This window comes from Ambystoma mexicanum, chromosome 4q, assembly GCF_040938575.1.
Source record: "Ambystoma mexicanum isolate Mex_15411 chromosome 4q, UKY_AmexF1_1, whole genome shotgun sequence".
Taxonomy (NCBI): domain Eukaryota; kingdom Metazoa; phylum Chordata; class Amphibia; order Caudata; family Ambystomatidae; genus Ambystoma; species Ambystoma mexicanum.
In genome coordinates, this window is record NC_090928.1 from 713,888,875 (window position 1) to 713,915,174 (window position 26,300).

General features: G+C 45.4%; 1 protein-coding gene across 11 annotated transcripts in view; it reads left to right on the forward strand.

The window, feature by feature from the left end:
- PLCB1 (phospholipase C beta 1) overlaps positions 1-26,300 on the forward strand; it is a 3,004,223-nt gene that overhangs the window by 2,175,452 nt on the left and 802,471 nt on the right. For all 11 annotated transcript variants that reach the window (XM_069608284.1, XM_069608285.1, XM_069608286.1 and 8 more), the window contains one exon: positions 23,216-23,320. In XM_069608284.1, the coding sequence (XP_069464385.1) occupies positions 23,216-23,320 (105 nt within the window). The remainder of the gene's footprint in view (positions 1-23,215; positions 23,321-26,300) is intronic.

Below are 26,300 nucleotides of genomic sequence, written 5' to 3' on the forward strand. Positions count from 1 at the left end.
ATGGCAGAGAGACAGCTGGACATTTTGATAGATAGCTCAGAGGAGCGTTCAGGAAAAGAGAAGACATTTTGGGTGTCATATGCAAAGAGTTGGTACAAAAACTCAGAGGAGGAGATTACAGCCCCAAGAGCATAAGTCTAGAGTGTAAAGAGTAGGGCACCCAAGACAGAAACCTGTGAAACACGAACAGTTACAGGAGTGAGTGGAGAGGTGTTGTTCCTCCAGGAGACAGTGAATTGGTGACATGCCAGGTAGGATTCAATCCAGGCAAGGGCTCAGTCACAAATCCCAAGAAAAGAGAGAGTATTAAGGAGCTCTGAATGATCGACAGGGTCAAATGCAACCGGCAGGTCAATGAGAATTAGGACTGATGATTGGTTGGAGTGCTTAACAGAGGTAATGACGTTGGAGGCATTCCTAAGAGCAGTTTCCCTGAAGTGACAGAAATATAAACCTGCTTGTAGCGGTCTCGAAGTATGGGGATGTCTGAGAAGTTTGCAAGACATATTTGTGCACAACCCCTTTGAGTACTTTAGAGTAGTGCAGATGGAGAGACACAGGGCAAAAGTTAGCCAGTAGGTTCGGGTCAGCCCCTTACATTGTTAGGAGAGGGATGACCATGGCTGTTTTGAAAAGAGAAGCAAAGCAAGTGGAGTCAAAGGACAGGTTGAAGAGTTCAGAGAGGTAAGAGACCAGTAAAGGTGACATAGGCTTCACTACCTGAGGAGCAAGAGAGTCTGATGGGGCTCAATAGGGGTTTGCCTTCATCAGTAGAAATGTTGCTGTAGTGACAATGTGAATGGGGGCCACGGAGTGGAGATCAGATCTCTTTCATGCTGAACTCCCCCTTCTTGTCAGTGGGCTTCCTTTTATGCCCTCATGAGATTTTCATGCAGGTATTATGTAAGAGGATTCAATTCAACACTACAGCTAAGTCAATGCCTAGTCTGGGATACTGAATGGAAACTCTTATTGATATATCTTTATGTCCAGTTCATGAGTTCTGGATGACTACCCCTATATAAAACCCCTCTCTTAGAATCTCCCTGACCCCACTGAGCCAAGAAGTAGTTTTGTTTTGCAAGTTTAAAAGGTTTATTTGAGAAATAAAACAAAATATAGATACCATGCTTTTATAATAAATTAATAATCGATATCGCCCTTATAAATATAATGTTAATCAACAATGGGTAATCTGACACTAGCACACTTCTTTATAATCAATGAGGAGTTAGTATAGGATGGATAAAGTAGCAAACATACTTTTATGATTTGAAACACAGGCCCGAAATGCTTTTTAAATGTGATGGCAATGGGTGGGAAAATGTGCCAATGATTTTAATTCCCTCTAGAAATTCAAGGTGAGTGGGAGATGCGTGTTGGTATTAGTTCAGGCTCACTTTAGCAATGCTCTATGATTTATTACCAAGTTGCCAACGGATTTTAACAAAGGAAAGAATGGAGCTGCTATTTTGACAAGTGGTGAAATTGAGCCAAAATCACAAATCGCAGTAAATTTCGCGAGTGCTTGTCTCGCGATTGCGAAAACAGTATAAGGAGTTGGAAGTCGGTTCTAGGTTAGTTGGAAAGCCTAGATTCGTACATTTCGTTCCTAGCCCAAACGGTTCCAGATATACGGACGATTAAATAAAGGTAGTTTTTCGGATTTAAAGTAAACTCAAAATGACAGGTGACAGCTTGCAGCTTCAGAATTGACAGGTGACAGTTGTGCAGCTTTACAAATGACAGATGACACGATTTCTAGGAGGCTGTTCTACTTAGGTTAAAATAGTTTGGATTAGATTATTTTAACTAAGAGATTGGTTCTGCTAGGTACTCACAATATCAATTTGAAATAGGCCTCGCCATGGATCTGGTCAGGTTTTGGACTGGACTCGGTTCTGGTCTCGGCACTTCGCAGTGATCTGGGTCAGCTCTCTGGTTCTGCTCACAGCGGTCTGGGTCACTCTGGATCTCTGGTCTGGTTTCTGGGTCTCTCTGCTTTCTCCGGGTACAGCACTGCTTCTGGATCTTTCTGGCGCAGGGTTTCAGGCCAGAATCAACAGCTCAGCCCGGCTGTGAATAGTCTGCAAATGATTTTGAGGCCTGCTGACAAATACTTTTGCTTGCATTGGGCCGTCTTGGTTCAAAGTTCTGTAGTCTCTGTTTAGCTTGGAAGTCTAAGTGTTGGATCTCTGGATGTGAAGTCGTCGGTCAGCATGCTCCGCAGCAAATGGAATTGAATGTCTCTACCTGTCCCAGCAGTCTCTTTTTATGTGTTTTGAAAATGGGTGTGTGCCTGGGCCTAGCTAAGCCTGCCCCTCTCTACTTGTCATTGGCCCAATTCTCCCCTCTCCCATGATTGGGGGAAGGAAATGGATTGTCAGCATGATGAAGTCTGTTTATGGGTCAGAGGACCCTCCCCTGGTCAGTTTGCCCACAAATCTATATTTGATTCAAATACATCCTTCCCAGATATACAAGTTGTTGAAATTACATGTACACATTATATATTCCTTATGGTCCATGCTTGTCCGCCTCTGATCTTCCTGGGGGCTTGCATTAAAAAATGACAACATTTTGTGCTTTTTAACTGGTTTTGCAATATCGGACATTTACCCAAAATTACACACATGTGCGCAAGGAGTATGGACATTAATTGATGAAGTGTCAGATTTTTAACATGCAGACATTTGGAGTGAGACCCTATTTTCCGCTAACAACCCCCCAGAATACACCACAGGGTCCTAACGCCTCTCAAAATGTTCACAGAAAAATCACAAAAATAATTATATTACTTATATAATTCTGACAAGTCCGCACTATGAGTTATCTATCTTTTTAAAATTATGCCCTGGTCAAAAAGGGCTGTGGCTTCCCACATCACAGGGTGGAATAACTGGTTTATCCACTTCCCCCAAGCTCAGCTGCTAGTAGAGGCACTGCCCCTCCCAGTTTCCCCTAAGAGGAAGCCACTTTACGGCCCCCCAATATAACATTTGCCTGAGTCCAGGACAGGCCTTTGTTCAACTCCCTGTAGTCCCCAGCTGCTCCACCCCTAATCTAATCAGAGAGGTGACAACTCCTTTTGGCATGGGGAGTGGCTGAGCAGGTTTCAACTTCTGTCGGGGGTAGTTGTCAGGCAGAATCCAGTTTCATTAAGCCAGGTTTCAGCTAAATGTCACTTTTTGTTCCCAGTTTTCTACATTCAAATCAAACTGACAATTTTTACATATACATTAAATAATTACTTCCTTCAAGTCATTTCAGAATATAGTTTTACATTGTATCCACCTCTTAGCAAGTCTTTCCTTGGTCTGGTTTTGTTTCATTTGTTCAGTTTTACACAAAAGTCTGGTGGTTTTAAAACGCCGGCTTTCTGATAGTGGTAAGTACTGGTAATGCAACCATTTTTGGGATTAAGAAAATGAATTCCCCACAGTTCTGAGTTGCTTTTTTGGCAGTCAGCATTGCCATTCCCAATGGTTTCACGCTACTGTGTGTGTAGCCCACTGGTGGTTTTAGGCAGTGCCCTCCTGTGCTCACAACACAGGCAAAAATGGGTGGCAGCCTATTCTTCATGTTTTCCCTGTGCACTCTCTGGGGAGTTCTAGCCATCATGATGTTTTCCATGCCAGTACTGCACAGTTTTATTGTAGGGCTTGGATGCATGGGTAAAAACATCCCACAAGCCCCCCTCTTGCGATGGCCATTCTGTCCTTTCACTGATGGAACTCGCAAGATCTGGGATGTTCGCCTCCTCTTCTTCCAATTCCATAGGTGGCATAGTTCAGCATCTTTTCCTCCCTCCAGTCGATCAATCAGTTCTCCTTGCTGGTCCTGATGGGAGGGTTGGGCGGTACCCCGGGCCCCTTGGGTCTCTGCTCCCGGTCTCTGGATCGTCCTCCTTGGCCAGTCTCCAGGTTTTCTTTCTCCTAGGACGACAAAGGAAAAGCGGCAATACCTATTCGTAGACATTTTTCCATCACTACTAATGGTGTGGCAGACATATACATTTTATACTTTAACATACCTAACATTTTTCTTTTGAGATACAAGTTATCATTCAAAGACAGTGGCTTACAAGAGTATAATATTTTAGAGACTATATGTGGGATATTTTAGGGTTGGAACTGAATTAATCTGGAGCGGTCCCCTCTGGTATTGCAGGGGACTCCTCCAGTTGCTGCAAAGTGTGCCTGGGATGGTAACACTTTAGCTGGTTAATATGGACCCACTTGTCTTCCCCTTCCGCCAGACTGCCTTTGGGGATGCAGATCTTATAGGCAACAGGGGAGATCTTGTCTATAATTTCAAACGGTCCCTTCCATGTAGGCAAGAATTTTCGCTGTTTGGCCTGGTTCCTTTGGAAATTGTATAGATAGACCCGATCACCCACCTTATATTCCTTTCGGGTAGTTTTTAAATCATAGTGGGTCTTCATGCTCTCGGCTGATCTTTCTAGATTCCGCTGAGCATAGGCAAAAGCATGCTGAAGGTGTTTCCTTAAATTCTCCACATACTCATGAGTTGTGGAGGCATTTATCAATGTTTGCTCTTGGGTTCTGTAGAGCAAATGCTGGGGAAGCACCATCTTGCGTCCAGTCATCAACTCAAATGGTGACATTTTGGTTGCAGATGAAGGGGTAGATCTGATGGCCATTAGGACCAGCGGTAATCGGATATCCCAACTTTGCCCAGAATCTGCCATAAACTTTTTTAAGATGCTCACAATGGTTCGGTTATATCTCTCTACTGCTCCAGAAGAAGCTGGTGAAGTGGCTACCCCTGTCTGACTCAATCTTTTGAGGTAGACCAAAACGGGAAAAGATGTGGTTAATCATCAGGGCAGCTGCTGTTTCTGCCTTGCAGTTTGGGGCTGGGAGACATTCCACCCACTTGGTAAACAAGCATGTAACGGTCAACATGTACTTGTTTCCTCTAGACGAGCAAATCACAGGGCCTACAAAGTCGATTTGCAAATCTGACCATGGCAGTGTCATCCCCCTCTTTTGGAGAGACGCACGGTGTGTGAGGGATGCTGGCTGAAATTGTGCACACACAAGACACCCCTTCAAGTATTGGTCGAGGTCCTGCCCCATGTGTGGCCAGTATGCAACCTCTCTTAAGATTTCCAGTGTTGTGTGAAACCCCCTATGACCGGCGGTGGCCGCATCATGGGCGTGACTTAACATCAGGCTTCGGAATGAGGTAGGAACCACCCACTGATCATGGCCAGCTTGGGATTTCCTTACCAACAAACCGTCTTGGATTCGGAACATATTTGGACATTTCATCAACACTCTTAGGTCCTCTTTCCCAATGTAATCGATATCCGTCAGGGGAAAGTTCTCAGGGTCCTCAAGGTGTTGGTAAAACTTACCAATAATTGGATCCCCCTTCTGAGCTGTAATTAAATCAGCATCAGGGGTCTCCTTACTCCATTGTGCAGTTGAAAGATCATTGTGAGCATTTGTCTGGGACCTAGTGATAGCGGTGACCTGGATTTCCCCCAACAGGGACTCTATTTTGATTAGATCCCCTTGGATGGCCCCGGTTTTGGCCAGCTGATCAGCTAAGTCATTTCCAGTTTTGTCTGGTCCCTCTACTTTGGAATGACCCTTGATCTTTTTCCAGTAGATGGTCATCCCATTCGATGTGACCAAATCATCAATATTTTGGATTAACTTCCCATGTTTCAGGGGTTTGTTATTAGCGCATAACATGCCACTGGTTTTCCAGTTGACCAGGTGCTCCACGAACCCGTTCCGTACATAATCCGAATCTGTGATTATGACCAGTTCGTGGAGTTGATGCTGGACAGCAGTGAGGATGGCCTGATGCACAGCCATCAATTCTGCCACCTGACTACTTCGGGGACCAATTTTGTATCCAGAGGAGGGTTCTGGAAACTCCTTCACCCATGCATTCCCTACGCCACCAGTTCTTTCTCCCCGTTGTTGTCAACATGGTAAGAGCATCCATCCACATAGACAGTGGGCATTCCCTCACACTTGTCTTCTTCAAAGATTTTGTGTGGGGAATTAAGGTATGCCTCCATGTTGTCCTTGGTTTTTAGACTTTTGTCCTCGAGACAGTTTTCTCTGGCACAATCATGCAAGTCAGCCAGACCTTGCGCGAGGGGACTCTTCTTGTTTTGGCCATATCCGACCTCCACAGGAAAGCCTTGCATTGACAGAATCCAGGAAGTAATTCGGGAATTACTCACATTTCCGGCCCGGATTCTGTCACTTTGGAGATATTGCAGAGGCTGGTGTGGAGTCTCCACTATGATGTGTTCCCCCTAGATAAACGGGCGGTAATTCTTCAATGCCCACACCGTTGCCAGGAGTGCCTTCTCACAATCGTTGAATTTTTCCTCCACAGAGGATAAAGTTTTGCTCGCATAGGAGATTACATTATTGACCTTGTCATGCTTTTGGTATAATACTGCCGTCAAGCACGTATTAGAGAACCCCGTCTCCAGGAAGAACTCCTTGTTTCTGACAGGGTAAGCTAGGCAAGGCGCTTGTGAGAGGCTTCTTTTGAGTTGTCTTACCGCCTCGGATTGTTCTGGACCCCATTCCCACTTGACCCCCCCCTTCAAGAGATGAATCAGGGGTCTAGTGATCTCTGCGTAGCCTTCAATGAACTTTCTGCTGTAATTAGTCAGTCCAAGGAGGCTCCTTAGTTCCCGCAGAGTTGTGGGGTCTTTCAGTTTCTGGAGTGCTTCCACTTTCTTTTCTTGGGGACAGAGACCCTGAGGAGTAATCTCATGCCCCAAGAAATTAACACGGGTTCTACACCACTGTGGTTTCTGAAAGGAAAGTTTTGCTCCGGCGGCCCTCAACTGTGTCAGAACATAACGGATCTCCGCTATGTGTTCCTCCACAGATGAACTTTTGATGAGGACATCATCTACATAAACCAGGTTACCCCTCGCACCCAGGTCGGGCATGGCCTTATGTAGGAAAATGTTGAATTCATTGCCGGAGTTGAGGTATCCGAAGGGAGTCCGGGTCCATGTGTACTGCTGGCCCCCAAAGGTAAAAGCCAGTTTGTATTGGTCCTCCCTACTGACAGGCACGGTCCAGTATCCATTGGTCAGGTCTATTGCTGTGAATACCTGTGACCCCTGAATCTGGGCCAGCCCTTGGTCAATGTAGGGCAGAGGCCATCGGGAAGTATGGACCCATTTGTTGAGCTCCCTAAGGTCGGCGCAGAGTCTCCACTGGCCGTTTGGCTTCAATATTCCCAGCACCGGATTATTGAAAGTGCTGTGGACTGGACGGATTATGCCCCGGGACTCTAGGTTCTTAATTATTTCAGTAAGGGACTACATGGATGCGAGAGGCAAGCGATATTGCTTCACAAACACTGGAGTCATTCCAGGGTCCGTGGGAATTGTTGTGGTGTGGATGTCGGTGCGACCATAGTCATATGAGTCTACCGCAAAGAGATCTTGGAAATCCAAGAAAACTTGTTTCAACTTTTGCTTCTGTTACAGAGTCACACAGGCATCAGCTAGGTTGACTCTCTCTTCCACCATCTGCCTGAAGCCTGGAAAGACTTCTGGTTTGGCTATCTCAGCGGCCTCCTCCATCTGGGTGGAGAAGTCCCTGGTCAGAGTGCTGATTTGGACTGGAGGCTTCAGGTGGGAAAGGCAGCCCTCATGGACCTGGAAAATCACCTCATCCCTCCTGAAGTCACAAGTCACATCTTCCTTACCGTAAGGGCAAGAAGTGTACACCAGGAAGTTCCCCCCATGCCGGGTGAAGATCCTGTCTGGTGTTGTTTTGTCATCACTGTCACTGTCAAAACAGTCCTTGGGGATTGGTCCTAACAGTTCATTTCCTAGATCAATGGATAAATGTCGGTCATCAACCGCCATTCCAATAATGGTGCCTGCGGCTAGAGTAATACTCTTTAAGTCGCTGTTATCCACCTCTATTGGAATGGTGTCATGTTCTATGTTGACTAATGGAGTTGGGTTTACCCCCAACCCTTGCTGTTGGAGAGAAGCATTTAGATGTATATAAGCATCAGGGTTTTGCAATTTTTTGTCCTCTTTTAACTTTCACTTCTAGGGAGAATTGTCGGGTCCTTTCTGGGATGGTGACTTCCTCTTTGATCTGAATTTCAACTGCATAAGGTAGCAATTGAGCTGACCTAAATGCTTTTTCCGGATCATCAAAGCCCATGGGATTATCCGCTAATCGGGACCAAGGTTTGAAGTTTATTAGGTCCAAACTAATGGCAAAGCGATTGAGAATGTCACTGCCTAAGTAAAAGGCGGCAGTGACGTCTCGCACGACCCAACAATTATGGACTATGCTCTTGTTGCCAATGGAGATTTTGAGCATACACTTGCTTGGCAGGAGATGTTTGGAAATAGGTGCTTCCAGGTCCATTTCCCATTTGTCTATCAGTTTGAATGTGGGAATGGCTGGATCTTTTGGGAGTTGGCGGAACATGGCTTCGCTGATGAAGCTCTTACCGTTGTTCACACACACTCGAGCGAGAACAGAGTCCTTCCCATCATTTAACTGGACAGGGATGAACAACTGCTCTCCAATTTGCTGAATATCAGCCAGGCTCTGAGCTGATTTCACATCTTTCTGGACTATAGGAGTGGGAGTTTCTGATTGTGGATTAGTAAAGCATTTCAGGGTGTTTCCTTCCAGTGTGGAATACCACCTTAAACTGGAAGGAAGGTTGATTTTCAGAAATAGAGAGGACCCCCCATCACCAGTCTGTTGTCCTACTGCTATTACTGTCACGTCTGGAATTTGGTTGTTCTGGAAGTGAAATTCTACTTGGTCAGATTTTTGTTCAACCATGTGGCAGGTGCCATTTAAACTAACATGGTTGACACTCTGTTTTAATTTTATTGGTCGGCTAGTCTGGGTCCACAGGACCTTGTTTACGCAATCTATTAGGGGTGACAACCTTCTCAGGAGGTCATTCCCTAGTAAACAAGGGGTGCCCTCTGGAGTCACTAAAATGACCGGGTGTTTCACCTTGTGTCGCCCAATTTTAATGTCCACGTCTGCAGTCCCCTCAACGTGAATTTCCTTCCCGTCAAAGTTCTGCAGTTGTCCAGGAAGAGAGGTGAGAGGAATTCGGTAATTCTCCCCCCCTTCCTGCATTTAGTTCCTCAAAGGCCCTTTTGGACAGAAGGGTAGCTTGGGATTCAGTGTCCACCAGTGCCAAAATTGTACCCTGCCCCTGTACTTGTACCGGGGCATAGTATCTGCCCTCCTTCTCCTCAAGGGGGCACAGATAATGCACATTTTTGGACAACTGGTGGGCTAACTTTCTGGTTTTGGACATTGCTAGCGAAGAGATTTGGGCAGAATTCTGTGGAGAGCCTTGGGAATCTGAAAGAAAAAGTTGGCAACTGGAGATCAGAGCCATTGTGGGTTCCCCTGGTTCCGGTTCTGGGCCGCCCCCCCCCTTTTTTGGAGGCAGTCACCAGGATGGGTTTGAACCAGGGGATTTCGGTATTGTCGGTTCTGGGATGAGATGATGGGCGGCGGTAGCTCAGTCTCCACATCTCCCCAGTCTGAATTGACATCCCTTGGGACCCATTTTTCCTTGGGAGGAGTTCCCCCATCTCTGAAGGAGAAGATCCTTTTCCCAGGATCTTCTGAGGATCCCTCTCCCTCAAATTGGAAGACCTGTACCTCCTCCACAAAGTGGGTCTGTTTGGGTCCTTTGTTTCTCCTACCTCCTCTCTGCTCCTTGGGTGGCAGACTTTCAGGGGTAGGAGATTTTGTTTCCAGTTCCTGGTTTTCCAGGAGCTGTTTACAAGTTGGGAAGGAAGCTTCCTCCAAGGCTTTACACCCCCCTTACCCTTGTGCCTCCTCCCTGGGAACCGGTGTGTTATCGGGGTGCTGCCCCCGTCATTGTTCTGGAGCACCAGGTCCAGAGTTTGGGGCATTCTGCGGTGGCATGCTCATCTGAGGGTTCTGTTGAGCCCTCAGTATGAAACCCAGATCCCGTGCCATATTTTGGACCTGGCGCTATAACTGGGAAACCCGCTCAGGCTGATACGGGGCTCTATTTTCTCCCCTGGGCTGATCCCGGGAAGGGTAGCTATCCCTTCTCTGGTAGTACCCCTGGTTGGGAAGATTTTGGTACCCCTCCACCCTTGGCCTCCCCTCTCCCGGATTAGGTTGTCTGGGCTCAGGGAATTGGGGAAAGAAGGATGGATGATTTTGGGGCGGAAAATTGGGTGGATACCTGGGGAAAAAGTTCTGGCCAGGATTTGGAGAATTTCTGCCCTCCTGTGGGAAGTTGGGAGGGAAGTTCCCTGGGTTAGGTGCTTGGCTGGATCCCCCCCCCTTGGGCTGGAGGAGTCCACACATAACCCAGGATTGGTCGGTTTCCCTTATAGCGGGGACTTACATAGTCAGGGGAGCGGGGGACCCCATTTGTGGGACTTCCTCCTCGACTCCCTGTCTGTGACTGGCCCAAGGGCCTTCTGGGCTGTGAATTATTTGGTGCAGGCAGGTTTTTAGGCCCCCCCATCTCCAAATCTAAAACGGGGGCAACCTTTACCTCTGCCACCTTGGCAGCAGCAGGGGTGCTGTTGGTTTTGGGGATTTTCGGCGCGTTATTTTTATTTTCGATAGGCTTCTGCACCTCATAGATCCGGGTAGCCTGTTCAATGACCCAGTCTAAAGATCTTTTCTCATGAAAATCTCTCACGAGCTGGGTCATTATGTATTTGGGTAAGGCATGGAAAAACGTATTGATAAATTCTCTGCTATCCGTGCGTACCCTTCTGGTGGTCTGTGCAAAAGCACGCTTTAAGTCTTGCACAAACTCTTGTGGGGCCTGATCCTCCCCACATTGCAAATTGTAGGCTGCCTTGCGAGCCTTTTAAGGATTTCTGTGCACAGAAAAATGTTTCAAGATGGCCGCCCTGTATGTGGACCACCTTGAATGGTTTTGATCCTCCAGCCCCGCAAAGAAACTGGAGTATTCTGGTAAGAAGGTCCACTTTACATATTGAATACAGCTTTGGCTGTCCTTCAAATGGAAAGTCTCCATCATTTGCTCATAGAGCTCCAAGTGTTCCCAAACAGAATACTTGGCGTTCTTATGATAAGGCGTGATGACACTCCTTATTGCCTTGATTTGTTTCAATGGGTCCTTAAGCAAGGCCCTTTTTTGCCTTATTGGCCTTTTTGGTTCGGGTAACCCTGGTCCATTCATCCTCCGACTCAGAAGCACTGCTCCCAGAGGTGCCCGTCTGATCTTCCAGGTTTTCCCGGATTCTGCGAGCCTGGGAATGGCTGGCAGAATGTGGGGACATGGTCTCCTGTGTCCTGTAATGCTCAGAGGAGTCTTCAGATCCCTCCTTGCTGCCAGGATTTGATGGGTACCCCCCCACTGACCTAACTGGGCAGAGGTTTTCAGGATGCCCTTAATGGGCCTACTCTCCTGGGGTTCCCCACTAAATTGCACTGTGCTTCGGTGCCCATACCCGGATGCCCGCCCATCCATTCCTGGGAGGTACTGGCCTATGAGCCCCATACTTCTAGCTGGATAGTAATCTGCCGTCTCCGTGGCCCTGGGCTCATGTGCGCGAGGGGACATGGGGGTGGCAGAGTCCAGGGACTGAGAGAGATGAAGGCCTCTGGTACCAGGGCTCCTGAGGTTATGCTCAGGCGTTTCCCTTTCCCAGCGCACCTCGTCTCTATCAGCCCCTCTTCCCTGTTGCAATGCAAGAGCCTGCGCTTTCAGTTCCTCAGTTAAGGCCTTGCTATACACTATCAGTCTCTCCTGCATCGCTACCTGTTGCTGGAGCCTATCATTGTGCTGACAGAGACCCTCATTTTCTGTCTGTGCCTCCTGATTGGTCCTGGAGTACTGGACCAGTCTCTGCTGCAGGAGGGTTACCTCCTGAACTGTGTACCTATTGGTCTGCTCCTTTCTTGCCAGAGCATCCACCACCCTCCTGGTGTGCTCTAACAAGTTCTGGTGTTCTTTTTGGAGGTCACCCAGTCCCTGGAGGGCCAGGTGATTTTCTTCCATTTTCCTTTTTAAGTGGCAGACTTCCTGGCCTAAGGTATCCCTTTCCTGACTAAGAGCCTGCATCCGTGCCGCCAGGTCGTCCCTTTGCCTTTGGAAGGCACCAGCTTTCTGGCGCTCCTGGTCAAACTCTGCCTGGGTATCCAGGTCTTTCAAAATCAGTTTATTGCTCTCTGCCTTCTCCCTATCTAGGTGGCTTTGCAGGGTGACTACCTGCTCGGCACATGCCCTATTGAAATCTAATTGTTGCTCCAGCTTTTTCTGGCTCTGCAGTAGGGAGTCCAAACCTTCTTGGTACTCCTTCTGCAAGGCCAGAAATCTGGTATCCTGGTCTGCCTTTTCCTGTTGCAGCACATCCATATCCTCCTTTATTTTAGTGATGTACTGTCTGCTGTCCTTTTCTGACTCCTGGCTCCTGAGCAGCCTCTGCTCAGAAGAGTCCAGATCAGATTGGGCCTTCTCTAACGCCATCTGTTGCCTATTTGCCAGATCTTGGCCTTCAGCACATTTGTCCTGTATGGCTCCCATATATAGATACAAATATGCCGCTATCCTGGCAATCTTATGATGTTCATCTTTGGCTTTAGGGGCCATATATAGTTCACTCAGGGCTACATGTAGGGGACCCTGATCTCCCCATATATCTGACCCTGTTTCAGTGACCTGTTGCGTGATTGCCTGCAACCAGACCGTTTGGTCCTGATGAGTCCACTCACCTCTCACAAATAGCTTATGTAAGAAGTGCTCTCTGTCTATTTTGATGTCTACCACTGTCGTCATTCTGGAATTTGATTCCTTCCTGACTTACAGAAGTTTGTATTTTATTTTTGCAAAACAGACCGTTTCTTTAGAGCATTCCTTTGAGGAGTGCTTTACAGCGTAACACAGCGTGGTGATCCAATCGGATGTATGTATCTTGTCAGTTAGCACACTGTATTAATCTGCACAAGTGATAGATCTAATCCGGAATCCCCGGCTACGAGCCCCCAATTTGTAAGAGGATTCAATTCAACTCTACAGCTAAGTCAATGCCTAGTCTGGGATACTGAATGGAAACCCTTATTGATATATCTTTATGTCCAGTTCATGAGTTCTGGATGACTACCCCTATATAACACCCCTCTCTTAGAATCCCCCTGACCCCACTGAGCCAAGAAGTAGTTCTGTTTTGCAAGTTTAAAAGGTTTATTTGAGAAATAAAACAAAATATAGATACCACGCTTTTATAATAAATTAATAATCGATATCGCCCTTATAAATATAATGTTAATCAACAATGGGTAATCTGACACTAGCACACTGCTTTATAATCAATGAGGAGTTAGTATAGGATGGATAAAGTAGCAAAAATACTTTTATGATTTCAAGGGAAAAGCAATGAGGAATAAAATGCAGTACAGAAATACTTGACATGATTTTAGCAAAAGATAAGATAATCACTTTTTCTCTGGCAATTCACCCCCTCCCCTATGCAATGTAAGAAATGGAAGGAGATGGAAAGAGGAGCACACAGTTCTCAGGAATGCAATCAAATACAATACGAAATTCAGTTCCCCCCCAGCAAGCTTAGAGGAAACAGGTAGGAGTTTGAAACACAGGCCCAAAATGCTTTTTAAATGTGATGGCAATGGGTGGGAAAATGTGCCAATGATTTTAATTCCCTCTAGAGATTCAGGGTGAGTGGGAGATGCGTGTTGGTATTAGTTCAGGCTCACTTTAGCAATGCTCTATGATTTATTACCAAGCTGCAAACGGATTTTAACAAAGGAAAGAATGGAGCTGCTATTTTGACAAGTGGAGAAATTGAGCCAAAATCGCAAATCGCGGTAAATTTCGCGAGTGCGTGTCTCGCGATTGTGGAAAAAGTATAAGGATTTGGAAGTCGGTTCTAGGTTCGTTGAAAAGCCTAGATTCTAAGCTATCAGAGGAAAGATAAATTTTGTTCCTAACGGTTCCAGAGATACGGACGATTAAATAAAGGTAGTTTTTCGGATTTAAAGTAAACTCAAAATGACAGGTGACAGCTTGCAGCTTTACAAATGACAGATGACACAATTTCTAGGAGGCTGTTCTATTTAGGTTAAAATAGTTTGGATTAGATTATTTTAACTAAGAGATTGGTTCTGCTAGGTACTCACAATATAAATTTGAAATAGGCCTCGCCACGGATCTGGTCAGGTTTTGGACTGGACTCCGATTCTGGTCTCGGCACTTCACAGTGATCTGGGTCAGCTCTCTGGTTCTGCTCACAGCGGTCTGGGTCACTCTGGATCTCTGGTCGGGTTTCTGGGTCTCTCTGCTTTCTCCGGGTACAGCACTGCTTCTGGATCTTTCTGGCGCAGGGTTTCAGGCCAGAATCAACAGCTCAGCCCGGCTGTGAATAGTCTGCAAATGATTTTGAGGCCTGCTGACAAATACTTTTGCTTGCAGTGGGCCTTCTTGGTTCAAAGTTCTGTAGTCTCTGTTTAGCTTGGAAGTCTAAATGTTGGATCTCTGGATGTGAAGTCGTCGGTCAGCATGCTCCGCAGCAAATGGAATTGAATGTCTCTACCTGTCCCAGCAGTCTCTTTTTATGTGTTTTGAAAATTGGTGTATGCCTGGGCCTAGCCAAGCCTGCCCCTCTCTACTTGTCATTGGCCCAATTCTCCCCTCTCCCATGATTGGGGGAAGGAAATGGATTGTCAGCATGATGAAGTCTGTTTATGGGTCAGAGGATCCTCCCCTGGTCAGTTTGCCCACAAATCTATATTTGATTCAAATTCATCCTTCCCAGATATACAATTTGTTGAAATTACATATACACATTATATATTCCTTATGGTCCATGCTTGTCCGCCTCTGATCTTCCTGGGGGCTTGCATTCAAAAATGACAACATTTTGCGCTTTTTAACTGGTTTTACAATATCGGACATTTACCCAAAATTACACACATGTGCGCAAGGAGTATGGACATTAATTGATGAAGTGTCAGATTTTTAACATGCAGACATTTGGAGTGAGACCCTATTTTCTGCTAGCAACCCCCCAGAATACACCACAGGGTCCTAACGCCTCTCAAAATGTTCACAGAAAAATCACAAAAATAATCATATTACTTATATAATTCTGACAAGTCTGCACTATGAGTTATCTATCTTTTTAAAATTATGCCCTGGTCAAAAAGGGGTGTGGCTTCCCACATCACAGGGTGGAATAACTGGTTTATCCACTTCCCCCAAGCTCAGCTGCTAGCAGAGGCACTGCCCCTCCCAGTTTCCCCTGAGAGGAAGCCACTTTACGGCCCCCCAATATAACATTTGCCTGAGTCCAGGACAGGCCTTTGTTCAACTCCCTGTAGTCCCCAGCTGCTCCACCCCTAATCTAATCAGAGAGGTGACAACTCCTTTTGGCAAGGGGAGTGGTTGAACAGGTTTCAACTCCTGTCAGGGGTAGTTGTCAGGCAGAATCCAGTTTCATTAAGCCAGGTTTCAGCTAAATGTCACTTTTTGTTCCCAGTTTTCTACATTCAAATCAAACTGACAATTTTTACATATACATTAAATAATGACTTCCTTCAAGTCATTTCAGAATATAGTTTTACATTGTATCCACCTCTAGCAAGTCTTTCCTTGGTCTGGTTTTGTTCCATTTGTTCAGTTTTACACAAAAGTCTGGTGGTTTTAAAACGCCGGCTTTCTGATAGTGGTGAGTACTGGTAATGCAACCATTTTTGGGATTAAGAAAATGAATTCCCCACAGTTCTGAGTTGCTTTTTTGGCAATCAGCATTGCCATTCCCAATGGTTTCAGGCTACTGTGTGTGTAGCCCACTGGTGGTTTTAGGCAGTGCCTTCCTGTGCTCACAACATAGGCAAAAATGGGTGGCAGCCTATTCTTCATGTTTTCCCTGTGCACTCTCTGGGGAGTTCTGGCCATCATGATGTTTTCCATGCCAGTACTGCACAGTTTTATTGTAGGGCTTGGATGCATGGGTAAAAACATCCCACAATTAGACAAGGAGATTCCTATGGAATCTGCCTCGATTTTGTACCTGCTAAAAAAACAGGCAGTTTCTATAGGAATCCTTTAATAAATGATGCCTGTAAAGCATCATTTTCAGATTGCATTTTGTTCTTCACATGATGGGTAGGAAAATTTAGGAATATGTCCTGTTTTACTCTTTATTATTCCCCTCCACATTGGAAATGTTTAAAAGAACATTACCTACTTCCTCGTACCATCACCAGGCTGTAAAGGATAAAGGATGTACCCTTGCGTAAGTGCAACTAATTATGGTCCCCTCAATGTAATTAATATTATTAGTACACTGGCTGCTAGAGCCAGCCAATCAGAAGGCTAGGAACGCAGGCTTTGACCATTGGTGAAAGGCCACATTCCAGGCTGCATGATGACCGGCTCCCCTGCAGTCATCGTCCCCCCACCCTTTGTCGCTGTTTAACATTTTTTTATCCCCCAACTTATGTTTTTTTTTTCGGCTGTGGCAGCACTTTCTGCCACAGCTGCACCTTCCCCTCTACTCCTGATGGCCATTATGGAAAGGGAAGAGGGGCTCTGAATGGATCCCGCCTTCCCTCTCTATGACGGCCATCGTGGAACAGTATTTTTGTTCTGTGAACGGGACGCTGCAATGTGCCCCATTCAAGGAGCAAAAATACTGTAAATTAGCCCCGTCCTAGCCCATTTCATGGTTGCTAATTACCTTATGTACCCTTTCCATGGGTATCACCAGGGTTAATGCCCTGGGACCCAGTTTAACTGCCCTCACTTCCCTTGGGCAGTCCGCTCGGGCCCCGGCCCGTTACCCCCGGTGATGCCCTTGGAACCGATACATAATGCCACAATAGAAAATAGGACTCTGGGTGGGCTGTAAATATATTACAGTAAGCTTTGCGCATACTAGAATTCTGCAAAGACGAAATATTTTGTGGCTATCAACTGGATATATGTTTACTATTTATAACTTGCCATTGCAATTGGCTGTAGTAATTGGGGTAGTACCAGAATTGGTAACCTTTAAAAATATATGGCACTTGGGCAAACTGGGAGTATACTGACATTGCTAAACTGGGACTAGGTTAGAGTTCCAATAACTAAAATATGCTCGTTTTGTGCAAAGGTAGAGTGTACTGGGATTGTGAAACTAGGAGTACACTGAAATTGTCAAACTGCAGTTGCATTGGAGTACTGCAGATAAGGGATACACTTTGGTTATCAAACTGGAATAACACTGGGTTAATCACACTTGGAGTATGTTGGGTATGTAAAATGGGGAGTATGCTTGGATTGTCAGCTTGGAATGTGCAATTCTCTCCCTCTAAATATTCGCTATACTCCTTACCTGTATCTCTTTCGCACTCGTCTTAAATCTCATCTTCTTTCTACCCGTTTGAACTAATTTTGCATTTCTTTCTCTTTCTTGCTTGTCATTGCTTGCTGCATATTTTTGTACCATTATGATTAAAAGTGTACAGCTCTTTGACGAAAGCACGCCATAAACTCAAATAAATACACACTTAATGCCCTCCTAACTGAAAAGAAAAGGAATGTTCTAGTTTCTTGTTATTACTATTTTTTCTCCTAGGTAACATTGGAGCACTTAGTGACAGCCCCTGAATATAGTCTCCTCATGCCTCCAGGGAAAGTTAGGTCTTTGCTACTAGTAATTTCTTGCACATGAAAAGGTGTCAGACTGAATTACAGCCAATAAATTATTCTCATCCTGCCTAAACACATTTCTAAGACTGTTTTATTTGCCACACACTAAGTTTCCGCCACTGGATACAATCTTCCCCCCAAAAAATTCTAAAATGTTTTGTAGCTGCTGCTACTATTTGTGTCTTGTTTCACAAAAATGGATTCACTCAGTCATAGCCACGGAATATAATGTGCTTCTGCCACCACCCAATTCTGTATTTTCAGTCAGTCAGTGAAAATACTTATTTTATCTGGATGCTATAAACATGAATACAAGCAGCGAGCATAGTACACAAGTAAACCATTTTAAACCATTACTAGCTTCTGCAGTACACAAGATCATGGACACATTGCAAACACATTCAGGCGTATAAAGTGCAAATGTATTTTGGGGCTCATTCTAAGTTGTCCGGTGCAGTAATAATGTGCTGGTATTAACGCATACCGGCACGTTACCACACCGGCCAACTATAGGATTGCCTGTGGGTGGAGGTAAATCAGGGGCGTTACAGGCAACAATAGCCTATATTATCGGCACCGGTATTACTGGTGCCGGTAATACAGGCAAATCCCCACATGGAGTTTAATGGGATGGGGATTTACCACCCTTACCACCACTTGTTAACCGGCATGTCATTCTGCCGGACCAAGTTGTAGTAACAGTAATTTCATTTGGTGGTATCCTTGAAGATCTCCCTCCAGGATACCAGCAAACGTATAATGAGCCCCAGTGTATTATTAAGTATGACACATACATGATCATTGAGAAGTGTAAAGTGCAAATACATAGAAAATGCACACGGTTGATAAGTCAGCTAAATTGTACAAGTTACATATTCTTTAAGCATAGTTTTTAAGAGTGCACATTGCTTCAGCCATGACCTATACATATACATTTTACAACTGCAAACACATAACATCATCATTAGTTCTTCTGCAGAGTGCCGAAACATTGCCTATTGTATTCATTCTTAAATCTCTAAACCTCTAATGTAAGAAGAATGGGCATGCTAGAAGGAAATGCTCAATGGTCTCAATCCTTCACAGCAATGTGGGCATTCATTAGACTCATTAACATTCCATTGGTTCATTATCTGGGCCACCAGGAGAATACTGTATCTCATCTTGACATATAAGTTACGCATGAGCCTTGCCCTTATTACATCTGGCAAGAATCATAACCCCTAGTTAGCTTTTTTTCTCAATCAATAGTAAGAGCAAGATAGGTGGTATTAGAACTCCAAACATCTTAGTCACGCATTTGCTAGTATTCTGCTTTGATAGTTTATTTTATGCAGCGCTGTGGCCAAAATCATAGAATATTTTTTTGACATGTGCATGCCATGGAAATGATTAACCACCTCACTGCCCCGGACCTCCTTGACTGCCTCATTAAACCTTTGAAGGTTAGTACCGCTCTCTAGTCTAACCCATGTATTAGAAGAGTAGATGCACCAATGCTAATGCTTACATTATTTTTTCAGGAAGCCATTCTGAATCACAAGTGCGTGACAGGTGATATGTCCTGATAATTCAGCTCCATAAAGAGCAGCATGACTAGCATGGGTTTGTTTGCCCCTATCAGTGGTCCTATCGCTCCATCGCCATACTCAGATGAACATTTTGTGATGGCTCCACCATATCTACTGAGTTATGCTCCAGCTTTACTCATTTGCTCCGTCCATTGGGGAAAGCTGGCAAACCTCACTCCCAAGTAATCATAAAATTCCACGTGTTTGATGCTTTCCCCTCCTAATGCTAGGTTACAGCATGTCCTTTTTCCTTTTTCCTAGTAAGACAAACCATAGACTATGGGCCTCATTACACGGAAGGCGGTAACCATGGCGCTATTTACTGCCATGGTTGCCGCCGGTATTTTACTGAGTCCGCCATGGTGAATGGCGGAATTACCGCCCCATTCCAAAGTGTGCAGGGGGAGTAATTCCACATTCACCATGGCACGTCCCCATTCCCATTTTTGCCCCCATAGGGCTCAATGGGAATGGGGAAGGCAGTAATTACGGTACCGCAAATTGCGGTACCATAATTACCTTCAGAGTCCCTTTGCGGGTCCCGTACTTAACGGCTGGTAAAACCAGCCGTTAAGGTAGGGACCCGCAAAGGGACCTTGTATTAAGGCGGTAAGGGATTACCGGTACCGGTAGCCTTACCGGTACCGGTAATCCCTTACCGCCATCCGTGTAATGAGGATCTATGTCTTACTAGCATACATTGCAAGGCCCCTCTCACTGAAACAGTTTTTTAGACGAGAAGGAGTTCAAGAATTTAAAATTGCCTCATCTGCAAATAATAGTACAGGATACCTTTCCCCAGCTGAAGAAGGAGCATCTGCTGGTGCAGCCAGGATTGTGTCTATTAGACCATACAACAAAAATAAGGTTGGGGCCAACACACAGCCCTGGCACACGCCCTTTTCTATTTTGAACGGGACAGTAATCTCCCCCTCAAACTCTACCTAACTACAGCTTTGTTTCCTCCATATTACAACATGGCCGAGAAGACAGCATGATGAAGACCATAATCCTTGAGCGTGTCCCAAAGTTTTGAGCATGGTACCGCATCGAAAGCAGTGCATGAATCAACAAATAAGGCACAGATGTTAACTTTTCTGAGCACGACCAACTTCTCAATAATTAATGATCATCTAAAACATTGGCCCACAGTACTTCTTTCCTCTCTAAACCCGGCTTTAGGATCAGGACAAGGCTTGTTACCCAGTTATTCAAATGGCCAAGAACCATTTTAACAAACAATGTCACCACTGAGTAGAGGGATAGGTCAATGATTACTTCAAGACTCACGATGACCTTTCCCATATAGGGGAACAATTAATGCAGTTGACCATCATATAGGGGCACAATCCAAGTTGGTTACTGCATTAAGCTATAGCTGTAACTCATGTTGCAACTAGTAATTGTCTCTTCTTCATTATAAAAAAACGGACTCACTGTTTTACAGCCACTGAATAAAATTTCATCTAACAGCCAAAGAGTTGTAAGAACATCTCTTGCTGATTACTACTAGTATGTTTGCGTGTCAAAAGAAATGTACCACTGACAGCCACTGAACATGATCTCCTCCTTCCAAAGCATTCTAAAGCTATTTCTGGTGGCTACTAGTAATTGTCATGAAATATGGTACACTGACTTAGAGGGACTAATGTTATCTCCACGTGGTTACAAAGAATTGGGGCCATTGAAAGGAAGAGCTGGAAAAGGTTGGGATGCAGAACAATAGCAGCACAGTCATTGTATTTATGTTTACAGTCGGCTAATCATTACCGTGCCTAAACTGAATAAACTGGGTGTTGTAATGATAGATTGTAGCATACCCACAATGTACTCTGAACATGGACTGTGGTCATGCTCATTTGGCACTTTGCCCTGGCATGGTTTAGCGATGCCCTAGGCAGCTTAAAGGCACACATTGTGTCCACTGGATATGAAATGCAGCCATGCCCAGGCACGTCTTAGAAACCAACTATGGCTATGAACAGTGGAAACCTTTCCCAGGGCATGACCCAATGCCATGTCCAAGGCATCTCAAAGACATCCAATTTCCTATTGGTAACTTTGTCTGCCCATGCCCCGTAATCCCCGAGATACTAATGTACTGAATGGCCATGGCCTGTGGTTATGGCCAATTGTTACTTTGCCCAGGACAGGACCTTCATCTGTGCCACAGGTACCTCGAAGCTACACATCATATCCACTGGACATACATGATTTTGTATGGAAAATAACTGTTCCCCAGACATCATCAACAACCAAAATGTGTCCATAGGCATGACCTGTGGCCATGATTACTGTCCACCTTTCCCAGAGCAATGATCCTGGCATCTCCAAGATATCTAGTTTGCTGACAAGGCTTGAATTGTAACATGTCCAGTAGACACTTTGCCAGGGACATGTCCTTCGTCAATTTCCCAGACACATTTAAGACAACTGCTTTGCTCATCGATCTGTCATGAAGCCTTACCCAGTGAGCTTGTTGCTCAGTGTCTGGGCTTCAGCCATGGCAAGTGCATCTTCCAGCCACCGCAGGGTTCAGTTAGGCATGTCCTGAGATGATGACCAACGGGCACTTTTGCTGTCCATGCCCCTCCATCTCCAGACACACAGTGCCATCTGGGGATGCACTGGAGCAATATCCATTGGAATACTCTGCAATAGACATGGGCTTTGGCCATGAAATGCACATTTCAAAAAGGACCAATGTAGGTTATACACATTTGCCCCTTTGTTAAAGACGTGGCCTTTTGTCATGCCCCTTGCACCTCCAAGCCTCCCCTGGTGCACAGTGGACACTATCACTATGTCATGCCTTATGGCCTTGCTCTTGGCACACTGTGCAAGGTCTGTGGGCCATGTGCAAAGCCAGCTCAGACATGCCTATAGCATTTGTTTAATTGAGCATTTGTTAGGCACCTATAACACAGAATTGTGTTTCAAAGCACCACAAGGTTAAATGGGAAAGGAAGCAGGGGAAAGAATAACACTGGCAAAACAGTAAATATACAGTTGTGGTCCTACTAGGCCAGGTGGCATTCAGACATGCCGGTGCAATGAAGAGAATTGCAGGAGAGAGTGATGGAGGGTGTGGGGATTCAAGGTACCCGATGTTTATACCTCAATAAAATGAAACTGAGAATTTTGGTCAATATCTTGTCGGTAAATATTTCAGTTTCCTGTTGACCCATTGCTCTACCGGGGATGCCAAATCCTTGTTTCTTTGTTTGAAGATTCCGAGACAACCAGGTTTGGCCACCAGAAATGTTAGGCACCAGTGCCAGGGTAACATTGAACCCATTAATGAAAGATGCAGCGGTCTTCTTTTGATCAACTCAAGCAGTATCAGTATGCATAATATAAAATGAAAACAAACTGGTGATGCACTATAACACTATATATATATATATATATACATATATATATATATATATATATATATCTTTCAGAAGAAAAGAGAGGAGAGAGGGAAGAACGCACTCTCCGTGGATCAGATGGCAAAATCCAAACAAAAAAGACGCAGCTCACACGAGGAAGGTCATAAAAAAGTTTAATGAAACGAACACAAAAGTGTGTAAAAACACAGCTTGGAAAGCAGCAGAAACAGAGGCAGGACGCCCTTAGGCACGACCTGCAGACAACGCGTTTCACGCTCAACTGAGCACTTGCCACCCGAAATCATTTATGTATTTCATAGAAGAGCGGCCTTAGCCTATGGAACAAACTTTAATGACCAGTTTCACGTCGTGTTTAAGAGAGACCATGTCCTATGAAATTGCATGTTTGTATTTCCATTTTAACAGAAGAGGGTTTTGAGGACACTTGAAGATGCATTTGAATACATTGACCTCTTTGTTGAAGGGACAGATTGCATTTGTATGTTCGACAGTATATTTGTGATTCTTCTAAAGTGTGTTGTGTTTATTTTTGTATGTGATTTCTTTTTTTAGGATATCACTATATCGGCATGAGGAATGAGAAGAACCTGCCTTTGACGCTGCCGGCACTTTTTGTATATATTGAAGTAAAAGACTATGTTCCGGACACGTTTGCAGGTATATTGTGGTCAACAATTTGCAAAACTGTATATATCTGAATAAACATGACTTACCAGGGAAATGATATCGAAACAATTGCATCGCTCCTTTTCCAACATGCCATTTCCTCATGCCTACTATACACGTTCCTTTTGTGGGCACTGTGGGTGAATAGCGCCCAGATGAGTCATTTCTTTTTCTGCACTGCTCTGAAATGTGGTACATTACATCCATCACTATCTTGTTTGTAATCCTTTGTTGATTTGAGCGAATCGGCCAATCTATATCCCTTAATAAGCAGAAGAACACACATGTTAAGAATTCAAGGGGAAAACAGTACCTTCGCCATCTGTAACGTTTGCTGTACAGAGCATTGTGGGATTGTATGTTACAGCAGCCTAGCTTCCGGATTATCTAGGCAGCGTACTCGGAAAGAGATGAAGAATACATGGTGTGATACTTTAAAAGACACTTTGCATCGTTTAACTGTACATCAAAATACTTTCAAATTGATTTATCAAGCTGTCATTCTGTCCCTCTGCCTTCACTCTTTTCCCGATCCGGTCCTGCATATTCTGTGTGCTTCAACATAGTCATTATAATTGACCAGGACATTTGTGGTGCAAATCACTGTGGGCTGGGGTAGTGGGCAGAATAGCAGAGAAGATCTGTTTCTCAACAGTAAAGACCTTTGGTGGTATGGCAGCATGAATCAGGTGTTGCACTATCCTGTTGCCTCACGTGTTCCTCTGTTATACACTGGTCCTCGCGCCCCATTGCATCATTATGGTACTGCTAGCATCATCAAACAACACTCATCATTAGGCAGTGTCATAATAACAATGACACAATCTTAACATTGTTTTTTTTTTGTAATAGAGATTGCTGATGCCACTCTACTGTTTCACACTCTGATGTGACTTCTGTATAGTCCAGGTACTGATGCAAGCCTGCGTGAGATGGTCCATCGTTCCTTCCGTCTGCCTGTAGGCCTCTACCTGTCAGACTGCCTTTGGGCCTATACTCCATCAGTCTACCTGTGAGGGGGTTAAAATGGAGAGGGAAGCAATGCTCTGTTAGGTTTAATTCCATGTGTTCCTCCTTGCTTTTTCCTTACCCCTGCCATAGTCATGTATATTTATGTATTTATTGTGCATTTGTAAGGCACTTAGACATCAAGAATTTGTGTTTCAAAGCACCCACAGGGCAAGGGGAGGGAAGATGGGAATAAAGGTGAATAGAAAACAGATGAACAGGAAAGGGGTGGTCCTACTAGGCCTTGTGAGCATTCAGAACGTACAAGTGCAGGAAGAGAGAGAAGGGACAAGGAAGGGGGTAAGTGCTAAGAGTTCCACAGAGGGAAGTGCCAAGTGGTCAGTTATGTGCAACATTAAGTGCCTGGCAGCGATCGCTTGGTACAGATTGATCGCCTGCCAATAATAAGTGCAGGCCTGTGGGAACACAAGCAAGTGGTTGAACACAAGCCAGTGGGTGCCACGAAAGTCAAGTGCTGGAATGGGCGGAAGGCTGAGGACGATTGGGCAATTGGCCATGACCCACAAGGACACATAAGGTCTCAGGCCGCCACCAATCTCAGGGACTGTGGGGTGTTAGCACAGGAGTGAAAGGGGTAAGGAGGAGCTGAAGAGGATAGTCTTGACGAGCTTCCGGAATTTGAAGAGGTCCACCTCAAGACAGAGAAGAAGGGGGAGGCTGTTCCAGAGGAGGGAGCTAGCCGAGGAGAGAGATCTGCCACCAGATCATTGCTTAGAAAAGCACCTGACACGCAGAGAGTTGGCGCCAGAGGAGCACTTTGTCTATTTCATAGTGTTAAAATACCCATCCTTTATTCTTATCCTCAATTGCTACACATGTTCTCGGTTTCGCAGAATATTTATTTTACTTTTGATTTTGAATGACAGCAGCTGCTTTACACCGGAAGTGTGCAAAACGAGTGCATAACATTAATAGACCACACAGGAGAGCATAATGTAGATGGAGGCTAGGCTAGCATGACAACAATGTACGTCATCCACCTGCACCTCTGCATAAAACTGTCGCCTGATCATAATGGAAAATGGAAAAAGAAACAAAACACGCGGGGTAATTAATGGAATAAATGTGCGCCGAAAAGGGGAGCGCAAGCGTGAAAATCACAGCGCACGCGTGCCAAAGCCGCGCACGCACTCGTTGATCGATTCATGGAATGTGCTGCACTAGTAAAAGCTGGGACATGCGCCAAATCCGTGGGTGGCACACGCGGGCGCACATGTCACTAAACGGCGTGCACTACGTGCAGAGGGAAAGCACGCATAGCGTAGCGCACACTAGAAAAGTGGGTGGAACACGGGCCGTAACACACAAAATGGGGAACAACGCGTGAAAATGTGGGCGTTACGGGGGAAGTACAGGAGGTAAATGCTCGCAACGCCCAAACGCCCACACGCGCGCTAACAACACGTATTCATGGAATCGAACAGGTGAAAGGCGTGTGCCAAAAAAGACGCTCTAATCTGGAAACACGTACGCCAGCAGGAAGCAGACGTAAGCGGCCCGTGCAGCATAAAGGGTGCATGCAAACAACAAACAAGCTCAGACGCTACGATGAATATACCATTCCTTGCAGCAGTGGTCGTGGGACACCGCAGGAGGAGGATAGCCAGGCCCTGAATTTTTTACCTGGGACCAGCCTTTTTGGGATGCCTGATGACCTGGTGTATGGGACGTACAGGTTTCCACCACACATAATCCAAGACCTGGTGAGGGAGTGGGAGGATGACCTCACATCACCCACCCTGTGCTCGCAAGCACTGAGCCCCTTGGAAAAGGTGCTCAATGTACTGCACTTCTTGGCTACTGGTTCATTTCAGTGGACAAGTGCCATAGTGGGGGGGGTGTCACAGGCCACGCAGTCACGCTGCCTACACCAGGTGTTGGCCATCATGACTGCATGGCCCTCAGTCCGCAGGCACATATACATGCCCCGAACACCTGCAGA